Source organism: Gossypium raimondii, chromosome 6, assembly GCF_025698545.1.
Source record: "Gossypium raimondii isolate GPD5lz chromosome 6, ASM2569854v1, whole genome shotgun sequence".
Classification (NCBI taxonomy): domain Eukaryota; kingdom Viridiplantae; phylum Streptophyta; class Magnoliopsida; order Malvales; family Malvaceae; genus Gossypium; species Gossypium raimondii.
In genome coordinates, this window is record NC_068570.1 from 1,303,297 (window position 1) to 1,320,467 (window position 17,171).

The following is a 17,171-nucleotide window of genomic DNA, read 5'->3' on the forward strand; positions in this document are numbered from 1 at the left end:
ATAAATATTTTATAAGAAATAATTCGTTTTAAAAAATGAATCTTTAGAATTTATTAAGTAAAAGTATTATATAATTTATAATACATAAAAATTAAATCTATAATAATCTATAATATTATATGTATGCACGTATTTTGAGTGAAAAGTATTAAAAATTTGGAATCAAATTCATTGGTAAATTTAAAAAGAGGTTACAATTTATGGATTTTTTTACAAAGAAAATTCATTTGATTATTCTCTTTAGTTTGAGCTTCGATTCAAGGGTTGTTTGAATTTTCTTTAAGAGTCATCGAGATTTAATCTCGAATCAATGGTGCCTATTTCAAGAGTCGTTGAGACTTAATCTTGAAAACGGGTTTGGACGATTTTATTTAAATTACTCATATTATATACATCATACATATCATTAATATATATAAGCACGTATCTAAAAATAATTTTTGAACTAATGAGAATATTTTTATTTTTCATCATATTACTAAATTCACATTTAAAAATAAAAAGTTAAAAACTAATTATAATTTATTAATAGTTGGAGTTGTGAGAATTATATATTTAAAATAATTATAATTTAATTTAAAATTATTAAATAAAAATATTATTTTGATTTTAAAATAGAGTTATTACTTGAATAGAATCTAAGCATAAAATATACGAAAAATTTAACTATAATTATAATTACAATTACTAATTAAAATTTTTGATGAAGCTGTACTAATTTTATTTTAAAAAAGATTGTGCTAATTTTATTAATGTAAAATAAAGTTATTATTGAATAAAATTTTAAGTATCTAGATAATTAATTAATATTAAATTATTAATATTAATTAGTTATTATTTTGAATAATATTACATTGCATTAATTATCTAAAGTAAAATTATATTATAGGTTGAATATGTTAAAAATGCTGATTTGAAAATTTTTATTATAATATTTGAACTGATAAATTAATGTGTTTTAATTATATTCGATAATTTAAATAAAAAAATATTATTTTATGTTAATTATAACGAATATAAATACAATATTTAAATATAATTAAATATTAAATTTGTAAAATCTTGTTTATAAATTTATTTATTTTAATATTAATATTTGTATTTCATAATTTTGTTGATATATTTAAAATATTATAGATATACACATCAAAAGCCATTGATTTCCGAAATTCCAACGGTCTGGATGATTCCACGATGACAAGAACTCAATCCTACCTAAAATACACCTGTTTACACCTGATCCACTATCAAATTCTTCGATGGCTATTTCGAGCCTCACTCGCTTAGCCACTTCCACCATTAATTCACCACCACCATTCACCACCGTTCTCATAATTTCTCGCTATTTCACTAAAAGAATCATCTTCACCACCGCTACTCAAAAAAATAATCCACCCCGCAGTTTCAAAACAATGTCTTCTTCTCAAAACAGCAAAGTAATAGCACCGTACGGTTCATGGAAATCACCCATCACAGCCGACGTCGTTTCGGGTTCATCTAAACGGCTCGGTGGCACCGCCGTTGACCCTCAGGGTCACCTCTTTTGGCTTGAGTCACGACCTTCTGAATCTGGGTAATTTCAATGTTTTTTAATCGCTTATATAATATCTATTTTGATATCGATTATGAGTTTTGCCTTTTTTTTTTTTTTTTTGGAAAAGGCGGGTGGTTCTTGTTAAGGAAGCTGGAGACGAACCGATTGATATTACTCCACCGGAGTTTGCTGTACGGACGTTGGCTCAAGAGTATGGAGGAGGAGCGTTTAGGATTTCTGGGGATACCGTGATTTTCTCAAATTATAAAGATCAGAGATTGTATAAGCAATCAACCAGTTCCAAAGGTTCATACTTTTACTGTGTTTTCACCTTAAAAAGTTAGGATTAGGATTAAATTGATAGAATTTGTAAGTTTAGAGTGTTGAATTTGTTGACTTTTTAGAATTAGGACCAAATTGAAAATGTTAGGGTCTAAATTTGTTATTATACCAATCAAAATCGGTGACCAAAATAGTAACACCCTCGAACTGGGTGACTATCAGTTAGTTTATCCTAAAAGTTAAGCTCTTTTATTGGCTTTAATTAACTGATTCCAATGGATGGCAGAGCAGGTTCTTGTCCAGTTCCAATCACTCCAGATTATGGAGGACCAGTTATAAGTTATGCCGATGGGGTTTTTGATTCAAGGTTTAATCGTTATATCACCGTAATGGAAGGTTAGTCACTTTGTTTTGTATGTTCCTTTTCTCTAGAGTTAATGGGTTTTTGAATTGTCCCTTTTTATTAATTGAATCTTATCTATCACAGATCGCCGTGTAAGTAGTACAAATTCAACCACAACAATTGTAGCGGTGCCGCTTGATGGGACTATCCAAGGTACTTAATTTCTCTAGAAATGCAACTTATCTTCTTTGTAAATTATGTTGCATATGATGTTAACTTTATCTGTTATTGTTTGTTGTTTCGTATGTTTACAAGAAATGAATTTTATTTCCTTTTGTTAACTTTCAGAACCAAATGTATTAGTGAGTGGCAATGATTTCTATGCTTTCCCTCGAGTGGACTCGAAAGGTGAAAGGATGGCATGGATTGAATGGAGTCATCCTAACATGCCATGGGATAAATCGGAGCTCTGGGTTGGCTATATTTCCGAGAATGGGTGAGTTGAATTCTTTCAGTGGTCACATAGCTTGTCTTTGGAATTCATTTTGTTTCGTATAACATTCCTTGTTTAAATTGAAAGCTTAGTTGTTATAGAGGTAAAAGTACTATAGGCCTCTGTAGTAGGAGTCAGATTGTATTTTGCCTCCCTCTACTAAAAAAGGGGGGAAAATTAATCCTTGTACATTTGTTAAAAATTTCATTTATTTGTACCGTTAAAAACTGATAGTGACGCCATGTATACGTCATGCTAGGTACAAAAATCAAATTTTTAACAGTAAAAATGGATGAAATTTTTAATAGGATCAATTTGCTCTGTCCCTTTTTTTATTAAAGGGAGCAAAATGCAATCTGACTTCTACTACAAGGGCCTCCATGGTACTTTTATCATGTTATTGATTGTTGAATCTGTTCATCTTTGGTAGTATAAATATATTGATAACTATGGATTGTTATGTCATGCAGAGACATACACAAACGTGTTTGTGTAGCTGGTTATGATCCTAAAATCGTGGAGTCTCCTACTGAGCCGAAGTGGTCCCCTACAGGTATTCTGTAATAATTTTCTTATTTTGTGAACAATTCTAAATATGAAATATAGGCTTTCATGATACTTACATAAATATTTTGGAGTTTTCATGAATGAAATGGTATGTTCTTTAACATCTGTGTTATTGGGGAAAGTCCGTCCTCCCCCCCGCCCCCCCAAATTCGGTCATTTCTGCCTGGTTTAAGCCAATTAATTCGATGTTCTTCTCTCTTTTTGATATTTTCTTATCTTATAGGTAAGTGACTGTTCATGTATCAGTTGTTTAATAATTTATCAGTGAAATATTAAAATATTTTTGAATTTGTGCAGGAGAACTATTTTTCATTACAGATAGAAAAAATGGATTTTGGAATCTCTATAAATGGGTAAGTTCCTTTTTGTTGATTGCTTGTAATAGTTCTAATTAGTATTATAAGATCAGTTTCATTAATTTTTTGGCATAATGATAAATTTAGCTTTAAAAATTTTCATTTTCTACTAATTTGACCCTTATTCCTTTTTTTCTGAGCTAAATTTGATTATTAACCTTTTAAGAAAGTGTCAAATTGCTTTTCTTTAACAGAAATATTGACTAAAACATCAAATTTTTAATGAAGTTGGCATGACAACTCGTGTGGCAATATACTTGCAATTCGTGCTGACATGGCACTATTTGTCTTATATGTCACTGTCAACAAATAATTTTAAAATTATAAACATAAAAAATAAATCAAATTGAAAAAGAATTATAAAAAGTTCTTAAAAATTCAAAAATATTAACATGAAGTACACGTAGATTGCCACACAGACTGCTATGTGTAAAAATTTAACATTTTAGTCAGTATTGCCATTAAAAAAAATCAATTCGACTCTTTTTCAAAAGGTTGATGGTCAAATTTTACTATTTTTAAAAGGTTGAGGGCCTAATTTAACATACACAAAAAAAGAAAAAAGAAAAAATGCCAAATTGACGAAAAGATATAAGCATTAAGGGCTAGATTTGATATTATGCCATTTTTTCCCATTCTCTTTTCTCCCTCCAAGGTGGTTTGTAGAGGTTTTCTGCATTATAGTCCTTGTTTGTGCATTTATCTGACCTTAAGAGTGTCTATCAAAATTAATCGCCTTTTATCATCTATTGGAACAGGTTGAATCTAAGAACGAGGTGCTTCCACTTTATCCTTTGAATGCTGAGTTTGCAAGACCATTATGGATTTTTGGGATGAATTCTTACGAGTTCGTCAAGAACGAGGCTGGAAAAACCTTAATTGCTTGCACTTATAGGTAATTCCAAGAAAATTACTATCCGACATACTTTGATATACAAATAAGATCTTTGTTGGAAAGAGAAAAAAGAACATGTTTCTAGTTTTTTGTTGATTGATACCTTGAATGTCTGAACGCAGGCAGAATGGGAAGTCGTATCTTGGAATTTTGGATGATGTTCAGGGTTCATTTTCACTGCTCGATATTCCTTTCACGGATATAGACAATATTGTACTTTCAAAACCCAAATTTATTTGTAGGTAGGAAATTATAATGACATTCTTTTAAAGATATGCTTTTTCATTTACAGGCTTCATGGAATGATTATCTGTATGTCGAGGGAGCCTCTGCGGTTCATCCTTCATCAGTGGCTAAGGTAAGGTTGCCCTCTTCTTCTACATGTAGGGATCTTACGATTACGGTCTTAACATTCTTTTGTTGTCGTTGAAGGTGACTCTAGATGGTCGTAAAGTAGTTGATTTCAAGATTTGTTGGTCGTCTTCGTCAGATTGTTTAAAGTACGAGTCTTACTTCAGTCAACCGGAGTTAATTGAATTTCCGACAGTGGTTCCTGGTCAAAATGCCTATGCTTACTATTATCCGCCAACTAATCCGCTTTATCAAGCTAGCCAGGAAGAAAAGCCACCATTGCTGTTGAAAAGTCACGGTATGATATTTGCTTATCTTGAAAGCTGGTTAAAATGCCCCTTCACTTAATGAGTGTTGTCCCCCGTGCATTAGCAAATTCCTTGGTAAAAGTGCCACAAAAGACCTTGTAAAAGGAGTCAGATTGCATTTTACTCACTCTACAAAAAAATGGGCAAATTAGTCATTGTACGTTAGATCAAAGAGCAAATTGGTCATCCTTTTAAAAATTCCATCCATTTTTAATGTTAAAAATTGATCTTTGTATGTTAGTATAATATACATGTGGCACTTCATGTGTCACTGTCTGGTTTTTCCGCCAGGCACAATAGTTTTTAATAGTATAAATAGATGAAAATTTTAAGAGAAAGGACTAATTTGCAATTTGATCTAATGTGCAGGGACTAATTTGCCCATTTTTTGAGTAGAATAGGCAAAATGCAATCTGACTCCTAGTACAGGGGCCTCTATGATACTTTTACTTAAATTCTTTCCATATTTGATTTCATTGTGATGTATATGTTATGAAATATATGGCAGGAGGACCTACTGCTGAAACTCGTGGAATTTTGAATCTAAGCATCCAGTACTGGACTAGCCGAGGTTGGGCATTTGTGGATGTTAACTATGGTGGAAGCACAGGTTTGTTCTCCTTGCCTAACATGCAGACACGTTTATTTTTGGTTTATATCTGATTAAGTATGGTGATTTGTTTGGACTACACGACACAATTTTGTAGGTTACGGAAGAGAATTTCGTGAACGACTTTTGGACCGTTGGGGAATTGTTGATGTTGATGACTGTTGTAGCTGTGCTAAATTTTTGGTAATTTGTTCAATTATTCCCAAAATTATAATGAATGGAGATGTATCGTAGACAATACTGCTCTGTCATGATAATGCATGTTTCTTTTCTCTAGTTGGAGAATGGGAAGGCAGATAAGGAACGACTTTGTATAACAGGAGGCTCTGCCGGTGGGTACACAACCTTAGCAGCTCTTGCTTTTAGAGATACATTCAAGGCTGGAGCTTCCCTCTATGGGGTAATTTATTTCTCATTTTTTTCAATTACGAGTCCACCGAAATATCCTCCTCTTTTGTATTTTGGCGCTGTATGCATATATCTTGAATCTTAGAAGCACGAAACTGAAAACCGACAGTTTTATATGGTATAATTCTTTTTTGAACAGGTAGCTGACTTAAACTTGTTGAAGGCCGAGACACATAAATTCGAATCCCATTATCTTGATAAACTCGTTGGTAAGTAGAAAAAAGTGAACCAATCACTAGTTTGATTTTAAATTCTTATCCTTTTAGTTGTTTATCATATCCCTTGCCATTTGCAGGAGATGATAAGGCTTTCTTCGATCGATCACCCATCAATTTTGTAGATAAATTTTCTTGTCCCATCATTCTCTTTCAGGGACTCGAAGACAAGGTACATAAATTTTCTTCTAAAACTCTTTTTTGGTACATAATAGTGAAGATCAAGGGGTTATTAGTTAAGACTTGAGTTTGTAGAAGTACCATGGAGGCCTCTATACCAGAAATCGGATTGCATTTTGCCCTCTATTCAAAAAATAGTCAAATTAGTCTCTCTATGTAAGATCAAAGAGAAAACTGACCCTTTCGATAAAATTTCATCCATTTCTACTATTAAAAACTGGTCATTGTCTGGTTATTCTGTCATACGCCAGTTTTTAATTGTACAAATGGATGAAATTTTTAGTAGAAAGGACCAGTTTACTCATTGATCTAATATACAAGGACTATTTTTCCATTTTTTGAGTAGAGGGGGCAAAATGCCATCTGACTCTTAGTCGGGAGCCTCCATGGTATTTTTACCCCTTCGTCACTTGAAATTTGTCTTCGAAAATTGTTATTGCAATTCAAGCAGACTTCAGTATTTTGAATAACCTTTACGTGTCACAGGTTGTACCCCCGGATCAAGCTCGTAAAATCTACAAGGCATTGAAGGAAAAGGGTTTGCCTGTTGCTCTTGTCGAGTATGAAGGCGAACAGCATGGTTTCCGCAAGGTATATATACATCCCACTCTTAAATATATACTTTGAATTTTCATCATACCGAAATATGATTGATCCTTGTGATACCGTACTTAAATAGGCTGAGAACATTAAATTCACGATAGAACAACAAATGGTGTTTTTTGCACGGTTGATTGGACGCTTCAATGTTGCCGATCCCATTACACCGATCAAAGTAGACAACTTCGACTGAGCACCAAGATAAGTCTTTTAGTTCATGGAGTTCACTTACATACGAATTACTTGTAACGTATTACTGTTTTATAGTTTTCAGGTAGCTCGATTACTAGAGTCTGCACTTAGAACACTTAAAACACTTTTCATCACTGTAAACCCGAAAAAGTAGCCTGATAACCGTAACGTTTTTCTATGAATAAGAAGGGTCATTTTCATATCTCTAAGTTCTCAAAACGATCATTTATTATTTAGGGCCACCACAGTGGTCCTCATGGCAATGGCTTTTAAGTACATTTTCGTTTTCGTCACAGCATAGCAGAAGGTAACATGGGTGAATGGATAAAGTATTAAATGTACCAGAACCACCATGAGAAAACTAAAGGCTGCATTGCTTTAATAGCTTTAGTTATATGCCCACTTTGCAAAAGCTTGAATGTTCTTTGCCCCACATAGGCTTTATAAATCAGGGCCACCTTATTTTGACATTTAATTGTTTTGAGCCCAAGACAAAACTTTGATCCCATCAGCCTCATAATAGTTGGGACAGCACTACTTTATTGAACCATGATAATTAAAGCTCTAAGCTAGCTTTGTCATATTCCCACCAAAATGCCTAAGGGTAAAAGTATCATGGAAGCCCTTGTATTAAGAGTAAATTGGTCTTTTTATTAAAATTTTTATTTATTTTTATTGTTAAAAACTTGTCCCTATACATCAAGAGGTATACGTGGTATTTTACGTGTCATTATCTTGTTATTCTTCTAGTTGTGTCAGTTTTTAAAATTACAAATGAATAAAAATTTTAGCATAATGGATTGATTTGCTTTTTGATTTAATGTTAGAGATTAATTTGCTCATTTTTTTAGTAGAAAGGACAAAATACAATCTGATTTTTAGTATAAAGGCTTCCATGTTACTTTTACTCCTTATGTAAGCTACAAATATGAATTAATGTATCAAACGTGGATTGTTGAGCCCTTTTACTATTAGTTTCTATATGGTATTTGCTCTTTTGCCAAATAAAGGAAGTCATTATCAGCTTCAATTGGTATTGACCTTCAATGGTTGTCCAAACAGATCATAATGGTCTAGCCTAGAAAAGGGTTTTTAGGTTGCCTGCTTCTTATGGACCATAAGGGATAGCTTTTGGATATCAACAAGGGTAACCTGCATCGGGTATCAGTAGCTTTCCTTGAATGCAAAGGCTTAATAATGGGTTAGAGTATCTGGAAGGTCCCTGCATTTTATGGACTAGATTAGATTAGTCTCTATATTATTGAAAAAATCAAATAAGTTCAAATTTCAGTAACATTTACTGTATAAAAAGACTAAATTGATTCTTTTTATTGTAAATGTCAATTTGATCTTACTTGATTTTTTTTAATCAAGTTCTTATAATACAGGGACCTCTTAGGATACATTCACCATTAATGTATGCTAGAATTCCAGTTCAGTTTCTTCTTTCAAAAGAGACATAAATGCTCGATAGCCCTAAACATTCTAGACAATTAATGATGCTGATAATGCTTACACCTACTTTTCTTCGATAGTTTAACTCATTTTCAATGAATACAACTTAAAACTTGAATATATATATACATATATATATGCGCGCACGTGTGCCAGATAATTATCCATAGATAGAAGTATTTATTAATTACATGTAGAAAACCCTGATGAAAATTCTTTTCACAACTACTTTCCAATTACTCTATACTTGGTATTTGATCTAAGACTGTACAAGAGGTGATACCCTTCAACAAGTTCCAAGTGAATGCCAAAATGATATATTTTATGTGCATAAAAGGTACCTAAAGTTGAACTCATAAGGTATAATTTGAACAAACTTTACAAGAGACTCTCCTTGAGCTCTTTCTAGATATTTAATTGCTTCTTTTCCTAGTTCATTGGGTAATTGAAGGCAAATCCAATCAAGCAATGAATCTAAGTCCTTAGCAAAGTCAAGTAAGTACCAATCTAATAGCTTTGGGATTGCAAACTTTGTTGATGAAATCCCAACTGCAGCCTGCAAGTACTCTCTCTTGGCCACTTCCAACTCGTTTTCAACTTGAGAAGAGGTATAAACTCGAACCTTCATGCAATGGAATTGAAAAAATTGGTATTATGTCACAACTAAAAGATGGTAAAAGTATCATGGGGGCATTTATTAGGAGACGAAATGCATTTTGCACCCTCTACTTAGGAATGGCAAATAAATCATTGACGTTAGATCAAAGAATAAACTAATCCTTTCTATTAAAAATTTTATCCATTTTACTGTTAAAAAATGACATGGTTAATAGAATAACCACACAATTACACGTGGTGTCCCACACGTATCTCATTCTAACGTATAAAGATTAGTTTTTAACCATATAAATGAAAATTTTTAACGGAAGGATCCGTTTGCTCTTTAATCTAATGTATTGAGACTAATTTGCCCATTTTTTAAGTGGAGGGAACAAAATGTAATCAACTCTTAATATAAAGGCTTCCATAATACTTTTATCATCAGTAAAGTGCTTTGGAGTCAAAATAAAGAAAGAAGGAAACAATGGCAATGGCATTAAAACTAGGTGATATTGATACATAGAATCAACTATCAAAGTATCAAGGACCACTGAAAGTGTTTTGCAATACAAAAGTGGCGAACTTACAGCAGGAGAGGACCAGCTTCCACATGCAAGTGCAAATGTCACCAGTGGTTCAGATAATTCCAATCCGAACATGCTCCTGGCTGTCATTTCATCATTTTTGGTACCCTTTGGAAAAGCCTATATCATAATTCAAGTACAAAATATAATGGAAGACTTAATTATCAAGCTGAAATAAGATAAAATTATTGAAGTTTGTAAAACAAATTGGAATGAGGTACCACTTACAAATTTTGAGTGGTAAGGCAATCTGAGAATGAAATGTTCTATAGTTATTGCATTCAACAGGTGTCCCCCAACATTTATGGTTGCCTGTTACATAAAAACATGCAATTGAATTGTTGTTTAGGAGAAGTAGTATTCTATTTTGCTTTTTTTTTGAAAAAATAGATAATTAGTTTCTGTACGTTAAATTAAAAAGTAATTTGGTCTTTTTTGTTAAAATTTTTATCAATTTGTACTGTTAAAAATTGACGTCACTGATAGAATAACCAGATAGTGAAGGGAATAGTTTTTAGTAGTAAATATGGATGAAACTTTTAACAGAAGAATCACTTTTTTCTGTTATCTAATGTAGAGGGACTAATTTACCTATTATTTGAGTAGAATGGACAAAATGCAATTCAATTTCTAGTATAGGGGCCTTTATGGTAATTTTACCCCAAAATAATGTGGTTTTGGGACATCCTTACCTTTCTCATCAGTTCCACAACCATTTCTGGACTTTCTGGTACTCCTTGTTCTAAGAATGCCTGAAATCAACATCAAGAAATAAGTGAATTCCACATGATAGCATAAACTAGATGCATTAAAAGATAAAAAGTACCATCATGATGATCAAGGTTCACATACATTCATCATGCAAGAATTATAAATATTTATCCAAAATGCAAGCTTTTCTTGATGGTTAAGGTTCTGCAAGTCCAATGAGGCCAATCTTGCAAGGAGGAGTCTGTGAAATACAACACAAAAAACCATCAACATTGTTTATAAAAACATCAAATGAACAAAGAAACTAAATGTAACAACATATGACTTACTTCAATCTATGCAACAGAAATAAAGAATTCGATGTTCGATTTAGATTGATCGAGTCATCACTGATCGAAACTAAATGCTTATATGGTCCAATATCTCTCCTTCCATAATCCGAACAAATACCGTAAGGATCACGAAATCCGGTTTCTTGAGACCCCAGCATTGATAATGAAGGAAAAGTTTTCTTTATTGAGTTCATTCTTAAGAAAATGCTGGATAAACATCTTATAAGGTCCTCCGAAACTTTATTCGGTCCATCGTCTCCCGACGTTCTCTCATCGGGGATGCTTATATTTCGTGTTTCTGCGTTGCTTTGGTCTCTCACTCTACATTCTATCTGGAAGCGTAAAATAAGTCATCCACACCTAGCTGCAATTACAATAACTTGAATCAAAAGAAACCGGTTTCGTACCTGCAACTTTTGAGGATCTAAACGCTTCTCCGATGACTTCGAATCGATCAAAGGTCTCTTCAAAAGAGGTCCCTTATTGCTCTTTGTGGAATTAGTCCAAGACTGATTCTCTTTTCCTCTTTTATCATCTGGAAAATAACAATGGATGATCAAATATGCTATTGCTAATGGCATTGGCGTGACTCATCAGAAGTTAAAAAACCCGAAAAAACTAACCCGAAAAGGATCGTGAATAACTTGCCATCGATGTGCATCGAGTTAAAGTTTTCGGTTGCTGATATTTAGGATTATCCAAGCAAGGTTCATTCAAATCAACTGAACTTTCCATGTTCCTTTTCGACGATGATATATAAACAGCTTCTTGATATAAGTCTTGTCGGAGGTGTACCACCTGTTCTTCGAGCCGAACGATCTCTTCTTCGAGTACTGCCACTTCAGCCAAAAGCTCCAATGTCTACAAAAATCAGAATCAACAATGTCAGTCACCAATATGTGAAGTTTTTAAAGGAAGCAACAATGGTGAATTTACTAACTGAAGGAGGAAGATATGGAGGAAGACGAGGTAAAGCTCCCAAAGGTCTATTAAAAGCTCTCTCTAAAGCTCTATGAATATTCTCTTCTTGTCTAAGCTTCTTCTTCAATTTATCAACCTGATAAAAAAAAAGATTGAAATAGCTTTCAAATTTTCAATACAATCAAGTCCTAGTTGTAAATTTTCCTGAGAAAATGAGATAAGAAAATGTATATACATCTTGTTGAAGGGCCATTTTTCTCTCATTGATCGAAGCTCGTTTGTTTTTCATTGCCTTTGTAGTAACCATTGACTTGGTCCCCTGCATATCTGCTTTCTCCTTCAAAGAGACAAAAAAGCAAACAGTCAGCTTTGTTTAAGCCTAGAAAATTCACATTTTCCTGGAAAATTTGGAATTCCACAAAAATCCCAGTTTAACCATTGGATTAAAATGCTTGAAAATTTACTTTTTCATGCTTCAATGGAACTTTCTTGGCTTTGGTATTCATATTTTTCAACACTCAAACACCTTATCTGCAACAATAAAAAGAAAGCACCCAAATTCAGAAAAACTTCATATAAACGACAACAATTTAGCACATTCAATAATTCAGCAACAGATTCAGACCACTTAAAAGGGTTTCAATACCAAGTAAAAGTTCTAAATGAAACAGCTTTCATCAATGGAAGAATCAAAATGAAAAACAACAAATTCTAAAAAGAAACAAAGGAAAGAATGTTCCTATGTATGAATTTTAAAGTTGAAGCAAAGAGAGTTAAAAAGAGGGGGGGGGGTATCTTGGAAACAAGATAGAGCCGAACATAAACTCCATGAAGAAGAAACACTCACTTGCCTGTGTCATCATGAATCAACGTGAGTCTTTTATTTTATTTTTTTCTTTTTCACTTCTTTAACTGTTAAATACTAAATAATGATAATATATTCTTCGGTTATGGCTTTTTTACCTATAAGGTCCCCCTTTGTCAACTTTTATTTAGTTTTGGGATAAGGCAACATTTGATCTCTGAATTTGATATTTGTTAGGCATTTATGTTCAGCAACCCGAAAACTAGGTAAGGTTCGGGTTAGGGGTGTTCATTCGGTTAACCGACCCGAAATTACTATAACCGAATTAACCGACCTTCCAAAAATTTTAACCGTTAACCGAACCAATTTTTTTTTTAAAAAAATTAACCGAACCGAAATTTTTTCGGTTAATAAGGTCGGTTAACCGAATTAACCGAAAATTATGTATTTTTTATTTTTGATTAAAAATTACCCGAATTACCCGAATTACCCGAATTAACCGAATTAACAGAATTAACCGAATTACCGAAAAATACCCGAATTACCTGAATTTTTTTATTTTTAAAATTTAAAAAATTTATAAATTATTAAAGTAAATTGGGTTTTAGACTTTAGTAAATTGAGTTGTCTTTTAGTTTTAGTTTTATTGGATTGGGTAATTGGGTAAACTTTAGTTTTAGTTTTATTGGGTTGGGTAATTGAGTTTGAGCTAGGTTAGATAATTTTATTTATTAATTTTTTCGGTTAACCGAAAATTTTCGGTTAACCGACCGGTTTCGAACCGAATTAACCGTTAACCGAAAAATCATAAAAAAATTAACCGACCCCCGACCGAAAAAATTCGGTTAACCGACCGATTAACCGAATTCGGTCGGTTAACCGAATTTTTTCGGTTTTACCCGAATTGTGCACACCCCTAGTTCGGGTTGCCTACCTGCGACCCAGATAGGGCCTACCGGTCGTATACATGCAAGCCTTACGGAATGAAGCTCGCAAAGGGTGTTTGCAAGGAAGCTTGCAGACCTAGCTCGCACAGGACAAGAGGAGTTCGCAAGGGGAGCTCGCAGGAGCCCAAGGAGTGTCCAGCATGCGGCCTAGAGCAGAACACGTATCCAGCATGCATAGAGTCTGTTAAGAGCGTCAATTCTAAGAACAGTAGCTATGTATATAAGGATTCAATTGTCCCCTCTAATGGGACACAACGAACAAATTACTCAACAATATTTTTTTAATTTGGTTCCTAAATTTAGAAACTTTCACAATTTTGGTCAATGTAATTATATGACACTTTGAGATTATGCCACGTGATTAATTAATTTTTTTTATAAAAATTATTAATTTTAGGTGATGATGTGGTAAAATATAAGAGAGCCACGTCATCGGATCAAAATTTGAAAAAAAATGTCAAGTTTCAAGGTTAATATAAACAAAAAAGCTGAGGGACTAAGTTGGAAAAAGGTTACCAAAATTCAAGGACTAAATTTCACACGGGATTCTTAAATTATGGGTTAAATTCTAAATTGGGTATCTAAACTTCAACTTTTTTCAATTTAGTCATCAAATTACTATTAGATCAACTGTTAGCTTTGACATTAAATGTAAAAAAATCACATGTTGGGTTATTATATATATATATACATATGGTAATGAATATAATGATGGGTTATTGAATGTTGGTTTTTTTTAATAATTGGAAAGTAATTTATGGATTGAATTTTGTAGGAAAAAGCTGCACAAATCACATGTTTGCCAACTAAACATTTTTAAAAAATACTTATAATATGTTTTTATTAATGTAAAACATTAATAATATTGATGCAATAAATTATTAGAATTGTAACACATTGTATTTTGGGTAAATTTTAGAATTTCCAAAAAAAAAACACAATACTTCAGGAAATACAGTTGACCTATATATTTTTATTTTTGAATAAAACCTATACCATTTGAGCTATATATTTCCTTTTAAGAAAACTTATGCATTGACTCTAATTAGATTTATTCGGTCTAATTATGGTTTTAGTCACTCTACTTTGCTAAAATTTATGGTTTAATTCGTCTATTTCAACCTGGCATAATTTGATTTGTTTGCTTTTAATAATGTTATTAATAGATTAAACTAATAACACTTTTATTTGGTCACAAAATTAGGGTCACGTGGAAATCCAATCAAACCGTGTTCAATAAACAATAGATTTATACGTCATAGAATGTTTAATATTAAAAAAAAAATCATATTATCACTTTAACAAAAACAATTAACAATGTTATTAATTTGGACCTATTAATAAAATTATAAAAGGTAAAGTGTGACCAAATTATGTCATTGTGTGACATAGTAGTTGCTCACCCCATCCCTTAATCATATGGTCAAAGGTTTGATTTGATCCCGCTCATGAAATGAAACACATTTTGTAGCCAGCTGTTTACTTTTTCGGAGAGCACTTATGGCGAGGGAATTAGTTATTGCTACCAGAAGTGGATACCCTGATTTCAACCAAAAAAAAATTAAAATAGAAGGATTAAATCTCAATTTTCAAGATAATAAAGGGATTAAATGCATAACTAAACCTTTTTTTTTATATTTTATTTTATAGATTTTTCTTGTTTCATGATTAACATTGGGATGATTAATACAATACGTTTCAACGCGCTCGAACCCACGTCCTTTTGCATAACAATAATATCAATGTCAATTGAGTTAGGACTCACTCGACATAATTTTATTACAAGATATCTTTGATTTTTTTAAAAAATTTTATTTTGTGATATGCATAAATGAAATGGACGCACCACCCATAAGCATGTGATGGCGACTATTAAACTAAAATAATTAATTAATACATTTTAATTTAATTTAATTTAATTTGTTATCATTATTAGCTGTTGGGAATTCAGTCAATTCTTCACATTTTTTAAATAATGGATTCCCAATGGTTTTTATTATAATAATTATAATAAAATTATTAATTTTATTTTTATTCTTTGAGAAGATGATTTTATCATTGTTAATTGACTACTGAGGTTGATAATAGACCTACTACGAACAAGCCAATTGGGTTTGGACAATTAAAGCAGACAACTTATATATATAATAATAATAATTATAAAATATTTTGGAATAAGTTATAATAAAATGGAATGATAGATTATGAAAATGATTAGTGAAATTAAAATAAAATTATAGTTTTGTTGGCTGAGTCTTAGCTTAATTAGTATGGGTATTGTTGTCAATGTAAGAGACGTCGTTTCAAGTACACTGAAGCGCACTATCCTCCTATTTATAGGTTGGGGAGAGACTAGACATTGTACCCAAAAAACAAAACAGATATGATTAGAATTTGTTATAAAATTATTCAAAAAATATATATAATTTTCTCATTACATTTTAATGTCTAATAAAAATTAAAAATCAGTAACGGTTAAATTAGTTCTTAATGTAACATACGTGGCATTTAATTTTGCATATTTATTGATTTTAATTTATTAAATATTTTTGATTTCATGTAATTAATTTAAAGAAATGTAATTTAAAATGAGTATAAATGTAATTTCAGTTTTAATAAAATATTCTAATATTCTAAATTTAACAATAAAAATAAATTATTTTTAAAATGATTATTTTAAATGTATTTTTACAAAAAAATATTAATGTTAATTTCCTATTTTATGGAACTTTGTTATTTCTCTTAATTTTTAAATAAATTGTTACTAACACTAAATTTAATCAATACTTTTTATACATAATATATATATGTGACATTAGAAAATAACCCAATATTAACTATAGTTTGGCAGAAACTTTTTTATTAACTATTTTTTCTTTGAAGATAATTATTTTGTTTCTTTTGAACAATCTTATTATAGGTTATAATCATTTCTGCTCATTTTGACACAATATCTAGAATTACCCATAGCCCTCCTCAACTCATAAATAGGAGGATAATGTATTTCAACACACTCGAGCCCATATAATTTTATATTAACAAAATATCTATATCAATCGAGCTAAAAGTCAATCAGTAAAATTAACTATTTTGTTGAACCATATAATGATTAGATTGTAGTACATTTTGAACCATATATATTGAGTTAATAATTAATGTAAAAATGTGGTAACGTGCTTAATAAGTTACCAACCATACATGTGTTAAAAGATGTTAGATTAAACTGGTTGAATAAACGGCTCATTCATACTTACATGCTTTTAAAAATATGTCTAATTAAAATTATTCAATAACATTAGATTGAGATTAGAATTGAGTTATAAATTTGTGTGAGAATTAAAATGTAAATTTACCGTTATATTAGCTTATAATTTTTCATTTTCTAAAAGGATTTAATTAAATTTTATTATTTTAAAAGGTTAAAATGGAATTTTATCATGTATTTTATAACTTTTTAAGGGACTGAAACATAAATTTTGGAG

The 17,171-nt window shown here is 31.4% G+C and overlaps 2 protein-coding genes across 6 annotated transcripts; one reads left to right on the forward strand and one right to left on the reverse strand.

The window, feature by feature from the left end:
- Nucleotides 1-1,234: 1,234 nt before the first annotated feature.
- Nucleotides 1,235-7,536, forward strand: LOC105773077 (hypothetical protein). The gene is made up of 18 exons (XM_012594710.2): nucleotides 1,235-1,573; nucleotides 1,662-1,840; nucleotides 2,108-2,212; nucleotides 2,304-2,372; nucleotides 2,508-2,655; nucleotides 3,123-3,205; nucleotides 3,517-3,572; nucleotides 4,334-4,470; nucleotides 4,593-4,683; nucleotides 4,763-4,828; nucleotides 4,903-5,119; nucleotides 5,638-5,739; nucleotides 5,837-5,922; nucleotides 6,017-6,139; nucleotides 6,287-6,356; nucleotides 6,443-6,534; nucleotides 7,029-7,133; nucleotides 7,222-7,536. Exons 1-18 carry the CDS (start codon nucleotides 1,260-1,262, stop codon nucleotides 7,333-7,335), a joined length of 2,157 nt encoding a protein of 718 aa, XP_012450164.1. The 5' UTR covers nucleotides 1,235-1,259; the 3' UTR covers nucleotides 7,336-7,536.
- A 673-nt stretch (nucleotides 7,537-8,209) lies between these two features.
- On the reverse strand, nucleotides 8,210-12,897 carry LOC105773079 (hypothetical protein). 5 transcript variants are annotated; one of them, XM_052632155.1, is made up of 13 exons: nucleotides 12,584-12,778; nucleotides 12,402-12,468; nucleotides 12,173-12,274; nucleotides 11,957-12,073; nucleotides 11,640-11,877; nucleotides 11,424-11,551; nucleotides 11,014-11,348; nucleotides 10,826-10,925; nucleotides 10,666-10,725; nucleotides 10,202-10,285; nucleotides 9,977-10,093; nucleotides 9,293-9,411; nucleotides 8,210-8,556 (listed from the first exon to the last, which is right to left on the reverse strand). In XM_052632155.1, the coding sequence occupies exons 2-13, from the start codon at nucleotides 12,441-12,443 to the stop codon at nucleotides 8,526-8,528; spliced, it is 1,473 nt and encodes a 490-aa protein (XP_052488115.1). In that variant the 5' UTR covers nucleotides 12,444-12,468; nucleotides 12,584-12,778; the 3' UTR covers nucleotides 8,210-8,525. The 5 variants fall into 5 exon arrangements, with proteins under 5 accessions (XP_052488115.1, XP_012450167.1, XP_012450165.1 ...); XM_012594713.2 differs by lacking the exons at nucleotides 8,210-8,556; nucleotides 12,584-12,778 and adding an exon at nucleotides 12,789-12,897 and having other exon boundaries at nucleotides 8,940-9,411; XM_012594711.2 differs by lacking the exons at nucleotides 8,210-8,556; nucleotides 12,584-12,778 and adding an exon at nucleotides 12,785-12,888 and having other exon boundaries at nucleotides 8,940-9,411.
- Nucleotides 12,898-17,171: the final 4,274 nt, after the last annotated feature.

Excerpts from the sequence above, each read along its gene's own strand:
- LOC105773079 (XM_012594713.2), bottom strand. The coding sequence starts at position 12,443 with ATGAATACCAAAGCCAAGAAAGTTCCATTGAAGCATGAAAAA. Across the intron at positions 12,275-12,401 it reads TTCCATTGAAGCATGAAAAA|GAGAAAGCAGATATGCAGGG; the intron begins GTAAATTTTCAA and ends GTCTCTTTGAAG. Across the intron at positions 10,726-10,825 it reads ATAATTCTTGCATGATGAAT|GCATTCTTAGAACAAGGAGT; the intron begins GTATGTGAACCT and ends TGTTGATTTCAG.
- LOC105773077 (XM_012594710.2), top strand. The coding sequence starts at position 1,260 with ATGGCTATTTCGAGCCTCACTCGCTTAGCCACTTCCACCATTAATTCA. Across the intron at positions 2,213-2,303 it reads TTATATCACCGTAATGGAAG|ATCGCCGTGTAAGTAGTACA; the intron begins GTTAGTCACTTT and ends TATCTATCACAG. Across the intron at positions 4,471-4,592 it reads TTAATTGCTTGCACTTATAG|GCAGAATGGGAAGTCGTATC; the intron begins GTAATTCCAAGA and ends GTCTGAACGCAG.